The following is a 7796-nucleotide window of genomic DNA, read 5'->3' as shown; positions in this document are numbered from 1 at the left end:
TGTTGTTGATTTTAATGTAAATATCTCGGACACGAAGCAAAATGTAGTAATGAAACTAAGTGAGTCAATAATCTATAAAATAAGTTAATAAGATACAAAATGTGATTGTAAGCCATGCACGGTTTCGTTGAGTAATGAATTGTTATACATCTATAATCATTTAATAAATGTTATTTAATTTGTTCTGAACAATAATAATTATCTAACTTAAGGTCCTATATTCCGCCACAACACCTTTCTATAGCATTTGTTGTTGCACACTATTGTACACTTATGATATTTAAGTTTTCGCCCACAATCCGGCAAATAAAGCACTCAAGGTTTTTGTATGCTCACTCAATAAAAATGGCAAATGAGTGGCAAAAACATGTTGAATTTGCCTACTCCACCACTAAGGCAACACTGTGGTATGTTTGACTTGACTTAACTACAAGTAGAATAGTGGATGCTGCGTACAGATGTGGTATTTGCGAACAGTTTGTTCCTGCTTCTGAAGATGTCCGTGCGAGTGAATGCGGATAATACATCAGTATAACCAAAAAAGGGCTAGCCAGTGTATATACAAATGGCAGTTAAAAGTGTGAAAAGTCAATGTTGCTCATAAAAAGTTATTTGCCAGAAAGCGGAAGCCATTCAAACCTTAAATGTCGTATGTTAAATATCAAAAAAATCCCATCACACAGATTGTTAAATGAAGGTATTGCTCAGCCTTTATACCGGATATACAAGCAATAAAGTGATTATGTGTGTTAGTTTGAGTAAAAAATTTTTAGTGGCCATGAAATATTAAGGCGTAAAACGCCAATTAAGAGAATAAAGATGAAAGCGTTGACCCAAAACTTAAAAGAAATTGTGCACTAAAGGGCAAATGCTCTCGAAAATCCGCATTTAGTGAATTTTCATACTTTACACGCTTTTGTACATACACAAATTGTATTTATGCCACTATGCCAATTTAAATCGGAATGGAACCGAGTCATTCGAAAATTATCATTTAGTAGTTGAAGATGCCAGTTCAAAGTTAACGAAGTGTGTCATTTCAGGAGAAAATTTAAATATTAAAGAAAATTTATAGTACCTGTTAACAGTAAAACCATAAAAACTTAAATTACAATATATTTTGTAGTCCACATCATCGCAGAAATTTCTGTGAGGTTCATTTCGTAAAGCGACACAGACAAATATGTACTGAACTCGACATTTGTAAGACTGTTAGGCCTTGGAAATAAAGCTTACGGTGTTTAAAATATAAATGCCATATTTGTGTAATCCTAAAAAAATATTCGATTAAAGAAGATGTGTCCTACAATCATGATGATGAAAACAGAACAATTTTTGAATTAATAAGCATATTTTAAGATTTCTCATAAGAATAAATAAGTAAATATACCTACTTACAACATATGCACAATTCACAAATATTTTACATAATAAGCTAATTAAGTGTTATTTACTATCAATGAACAAATATCATTTGTGACTTTAAAAATACATTCACTTCGAATTTTTTCACAAAATACTTAAATCACATTGTCGGATTCTAGTCACCATTTTTGTTAAAATTTACTCCCAAGCCAATCGCCAATAAAGCAAGTTTTACGGATAACTCTACAAATCCCTACCGTCGCTTCTTACGTTTTGTGAATCATGCTGTCATCTTTCATATGACTCAAAGAATTTTATCACTCGACTACCTTTTTAACTACAAATTCTAGATAAAAATTAAATTGTCTACCTCTTTTAATCCAAGAGTTTTCCTTACTTAAATTTTGATAATTTAGACATTTAGATATACTTATATATTATATATTCTACTTTTAGAAAAAGCTAAAGGGTAGTTGTTGCTCATTGATGGACACCCAGAAATGATTTTATAAAAGTATTCAGAGATATGAATTATTCTTATCTATCGCCGTAGGGACATCACTTTCGAAGCATAAAAGTAAAATACCTTACTCAACATCGATCATAAATGAAATGTTAAGGGTTTTTCACTTGAAGAATAACTAAATTCTACTCATATTAGTATTTTAGCCGACAGTGACTAACATCGGTCGGGTACCATAAATATCTCGAATACATCGTGATTTTTTAATATAACGAAGGTAAATTGAATTGATTGATGTACGAAAGCATTCACATAACCTCTACATAACGTATGTGTATGTTCTGATTTCTGTTAGCAAATTTAAATTTGAAGTGGATATTTAAATGAAGATGTTAACTGTAATATGTAGAAATCTGGTAAAAAAAATGGTAATTGGTGAATCTTGCTTTAATATATTTTTTATAACTTTTAACTTAAAATTCAATAACAAACTTCTAACATCCTACGGAATGAATATGACAGTTAGTAAGAAGCAATAATATATTAATATAGTGACCAAAACTAAATATAATCTTGCCACAAGTGATGCTAAGAGAAGAATAATGGAATTACGTTGGAAATCAGGGAATAAAATATTATTTAATGCAGTACAAGAGAAATCATTCGCAGGACCGAGAACGTAAAATGAAAAGACAGTCGGCAACGGTATTTTTTCCGTACATAATAAAGAAAGGAAGAGAGAAGAATGAGGCATTTATTAAATTTCTACGATTTGCGACTTATGTCTCTGATAATATTTTTTACGATAGTTGCTTCGCAAAACCAAATGTTATGTAAGTACCTAATTGTTCAAAATTTATTTCACTTTAAAAATGTGTTCATATAAATTATTGCTCATAATAATTTGAAATTGAAATTAAACAATTAAGAAAGAAGATCTAATTTGGACCAGAATCTACCAGTATATCCGGTAAAAAATGTATTTGTTAGAAGATAACTGAAGACCTATTTTATTGACTATAAATGTTGAACCTTAAATATATGTTATGGTTTTAGTTCCTGTGAGAATATAAGATTTCAACGAAAAAATTTGATATTATTGAGAGTTTTGGTTTCCCATTACGCTAAAGTTGGTGTAGTTACATATGTACTATGTACATACATACATATATCTACAGTCAGAGAAAACAAAAGCCACGCAGTCGAAAATTTTCAATATTCCATTTTTAAACTGTCACTATTCCCTTAAAATAAGCTAATTGTTTTATTTGACTTTTTTGTTATGTGAGTACATTAGTTGACCGTTATTTCTGAAAACGTTAGTTTCTGCACGTGTTTATTTTAGTACTTGCGGTATTTTGTTTTGAGTCAGTTGTAAAAATAAGAAAAGTTGAACATGGTGTTGTCAATAGAGAAGAAAGCAGAAATCATAGCTTTATATAAAAATAAATTATCCAAAATTCAAATACCTCATAAAATGGACATACGTGATTGGAGTGTGTGCAATATTATTAAAAATTATACGAATTTTAATTCTATAAATCGAAAAAAGGGCAGTGGGCGTCCGAAAAAAGTGAAACCTTGTCATGAACGACAAATTAAACGGATGTGCATTACTGATTTTTTTCGACATGCTGGAACAATCAATTTAATATTTTACGAAACTACAGGGGTAAAAATAACTACACATTCTACGCAATATGTCTTGAATAATCTTGGATTACGAGCGCGACGTCCATCCAAAAAGCCACTTCTTATTATCCGAATGAAGGAAAAGCGGCGAGAGTGGGCAAAATCACATAAAACTTGGACTGCATTTGACTGGAGAAATGTTAGTTTTTGCGACAAATCCGAATTTAATTTATGTGGACCCAACCGAAGTGCCACAGTGCGTCGTTGGAAAGGAGAGCGTTTTTTGGAAAGCTGTGTTTTGCCCACCGTAAAGCATTCGCCCTTTTTAATGGTACGGAGGGCTGTAACCAAGTTTAGTGTTGGGCAGCTTGTATTCATAAAGAATCTGTTAATGCCAAAAATTCATGACAATTTTGAAAGAAGGCTGTTCGAACACGCTCAAAAAGTTTATTTTCAGGATGATTCAGCCCCTTGCCATAAAGCACAAAACGGTAGCTAAAGTATAAAATTATTGAATAAGATTTTTCAATAACTCATTACAAACACTTACAGGTTAAAAACCAAAAAATTTTTTATGGAATTGAGTCTCTCACGTGGCCAGGAAACAGTCCAGATCTCAATCCAATTGAGAACTTCTGGCAATATATGGCAAAATGATAAGAGAAAAGCGTCCAAAAGTCTAAAAGAATGGAAACAATTGTTGAAGCTGTGTGGAATGATTAAATTAATAAAAATTTTCTTTAACGCTTGTGTGAATCCATGCCTAAACGAATAGCCTGGGTCGTTAGGAGGAGGGCGTGTTCTACAATATACTAAGAATTTTTTTGTAACAAACAATAATATTTTGCTCTGTTAAGTATTATATTTTTAAATAAAAAACATATAAAACGTAAAATAAGTTAATAACTTGCTTAAAAATTGTATTGTTTATTATATAAAAATGCTTTAAGCATAAAGAAAAAAGAAAGGGTTGACTCTCAAACTAAAACTGTCTAACTTAAAAAACATGAGTTTTGCGCCATATATAGCCACTCTGTGAAGTGGAAAAGAAAATTTTTTTCTGTTTGCCAATAATGAAATAATTCAATAAAAATTTCATTGCAATACTCTTTTCATAGAAATAAGTGCTTAATCAAAAAACATAAGTAATTGAAAAAGCTATTATAATTTTGTTAAATCCCAGAAAATTTCCTAATGTAGTTTTGCCACTAATGCTTGAATTGCTCCAATAACCATATGAGAACGTCAAGCTTTAGGCAGTTGCTTTGCGGCAATCAATTTTCAATAGCTCTGCATTCAGTTTCATATGCATAAACACGCATATATGTATATATGTATATATATACGAGTATATGTATATGTAGATATAAATAAACGCATGATACAAATTTGTGCCGTGTACATGAACGAATCGTATCTATGAACTTACTGCAGTGAAGATTTCTGCTATTCAGCACGTTCGTTCGCATTTCAATAACCACTTAGCCGCAATGTCAGTATAGTTGAATGGAATTGCAATTTGACAAGGACACCAGAGTAAATGGAATGAACGACGCAAGTGAAGCGTCAAAAAGCACGGTGATGGTCACCAGAAAAATGATCTCCTAGTATACAGTGCAAGCCGTTGTACGCCTGTGTTGCTTATATTATATCATATACTGCACTGATTTAGAAACGGACTTCCGCATGCCAGTCACTCTATGTCCAGAGCCACTTAGATGAACGCAGGAAGAGTCCTCATTACATTAATCCTATATTATCATCAATGTCAATCTCAATAGTTCAAAATGAAGAGATATCACTTTGGCATTCACAATTTTGTATCATTTCAATTTGGCACACGCATTACTAAGCCATATCCATACATAGTACATATTATGTACATATCATAATATTTGTGCTCATTTCTGATTCGTACACAGCCCGTTACAAAGGGGTGCGGGCGGTAATAGGGGATCAAATATAATCGGTGAATATGAAGGGGCATAAAGTCACATCCAACGTAAAAATAAATATGCAGTTCTTACGCCCTGCTGAATTTGGTTGGGGTCGACTCGGTTAAATGCTATCCTAAGCAATAACTTTTTTTGTCCGTTCCAAAATGTTTCAATATTTTCAGTAGCAACACATAACGTTGTGAAATTCTGAAATTTAAAATACCGAATTCACTTCGCTGTCTTTCTAATACAAGGAGGTCTGCCACAATCGATGCCGCCAAGCCATTTGCGAAAAATCTTCCCGCATTGATAATCCCAGTCAATGAAAGAAACTTGGTTCTTTAAAGATAATGAATGCAAAATGTAAAGCATGTCGTGACGATTTTATTATCAGAAAAAACCCCGAACATTAAGAAGTGGATGAAATTTGCAGAAAAGATGAAATTGAATTAAAAAAAAAAACGTTCTCATTTCTATGGCAGCTCCATGATATGAAAGAAGGTGAACTTTACGCAGCTGCAAAAATTGTTACAAAAAAGTATTCCGTTGATGTATCTGACAAGTTGTCCAATGCAGCTATTCACCTCAGACACGTTTACGATTAAAATTTTGAAACTCGTCTTACTACATTCAATTTGTCGATAGCCATCAATGCTTGAAAATTATGAAGACTTTTCCCAATATTTGCATCGCTTTCAAGTTGTGAACGTTCTTTTAGTGCTTTAGCAAGAATCAATAATTTTCTTCAGGCAGAATTAGCCAAGAAGTTGGATTTCCAGACTATTATCGACGAATTCGCTGTCGCTAAAGCTTGAAAAGCTCACTCCTAAGTTCCAAATAATTGAAGATTGGAAGATTTTAAACTGCATGCTCAAAAACTTAATCCCGAGTCTGTTGACTTTCTAAAGAATCGTGAAAAAATATTTTCGACTGAAAGTCAATGCATGAACTGATTTATATATTAATGATTTTCAAAATCGTACAAAACAAATTAGTTTCCTCCAACATCAACAATATGTTAAGAGAAAATTTAATACAAATGTGATGAGAGCATAAAACACTACGTCGTATTTCACGTATTCTTCAAAAACATTAAAGTAGGAAGGGAGCCACACCTTTTTATTCTTGAAGCATTTTTTTCTCTCGGCATTTTTATCTACCATATGTAACGGGTGTTTTTTTTCGAGGTATAGAACTTTAAGTTGACATTACTGTTCAAGATGGCAACGGATTTAACAGCTGTCAATGAATAGACTCACGCCTGAACAACGCTTGCAAATAGTGCAATTTTATTTCGAAATTTTTGGTTGAATGAAGCTAATGTGAAGCTAATTCTGAAGTGTATGTCGAAACACCGTTACATTCAGAAAAACTGACTGTTTGGTGCGCTTTATGGGCTGGTGGAATCATTGGTCCGTACTTCTTCAAAAACGATAATGACCAGAACGTTACAGTCAATGGTGATCGGTATAGAGCCATGATTACTAACTTTCCTGAATTGAACAACCATGATGTTCAGGAGCTGTGGTTCCAACAAGACGGCGCAACATGTCACACAGCTCGTGCCACAAGGGATTTATTGACAGACACGTTTGGTGACCGCATAATTTCACGTTTTGGACCTGTGAATTGTCCTCCAAGATCTTGTAATTTAACACTGCTAGACTACTTTCTGTGGAGTTATGTAAAGTGATTGGTCGATGCGCATAAGCCACAAACGCTTAACCATTGGGAAGACAACATTCGCTGTGTTATTGCCGATATGCCGGCCACAAATGTTGAAAAAAGTCATCGAAAATTGGACGTCCATATTTAAAATGTAATGCCACAAGATTATCTTTTGGATGAATAAAATTCATGTTAATCGAATAATCCATCGTTGTTTTATTGCAATTTAAAGTTCTATACCTCTGAAAAACACCCTTTATAAACGCAAAATAATAGATATACTATAGTTTAATGCCGAAAATGTGTGTAATCGGTCCACGAATTTTCCCAGCTGACATGTACTATTAATTATAATTTTTTTCGTTAATTAGATAATTTAATGAAATTAAATGGACAGTTTTTCTTAAAAATAATGTGGTTTATCGCTGCATATGAATGAATTTGGTCTAGACCTTTGTTTAAACCTTAAAACCCTAATATACTGATTTCCGCTCCTCTGGTACAATAGCAACCTCATAGTAATCAGTATATTCCCCACATACCAAAGCTAACCCCTTTGGTTCAGTTTGTATCACATATATCATGTTTGAGTTAAATAGCTTCTTTATTAAAGTTAACATTTCGGAGAAAAAAAAAATTTAGTATTGACAATAAAGTGTAGTATTGATACTAAAGTGTAAATATATGATCAATAACATAAGTTAATAAGATACCAAATAATAATCGAATAA

General features: G+C 32.6%; 1 protein-coding gene across 9 annotated transcripts in view; it reads left to right on the top strand.

Moving 5' to 3' along the window:
* Positions 1-446: 446 nt before the first annotated feature.
* Positions 447-7796, top strand: part of dpr18 (defective proboscis extension response 18) — a 52836-nt gene continuing 45486 nt past the window's right edge. For 2 of the 9 annotated variants that reach the window (XM_070109619.1, XM_070109618.1), the window contains exon 1: positions 447-697. In XM_070109619.1, coding sequence (XP_069965720.1) covers positions 592-697 — 106 coding nt within the window. In that variant the 5' untranslated portion in view covers positions 447-591. Of the gene's footprint in view, positions 698-1918; positions 2106-2183; positions 2662-7796 lie in introns of all 9 variants that reach the window. The other 7 variants (XM_070109623.1, XM_070109622.1, XM_070109625.1 and 4 more) reach the window with 7 other exon arrangements.

The sequence above is a fragment of the Bactrocera oleae genome, chromosome 5 (genome assembly GCF_042242935.1).
Source record: "Bactrocera oleae isolate idBacOlea1 chromosome 5, idBacOlea1, whole genome shotgun sequence".
Lineage (NCBI taxonomy): Eukaryota > Metazoa > Arthropoda > Insecta > Diptera > Tephritidae > Bactrocera > Bactrocera oleae.
Note: the sequence above shows the minus strand (reverse complement) of the source record. Positions and strands in the feature narration are given on the sequence as shown.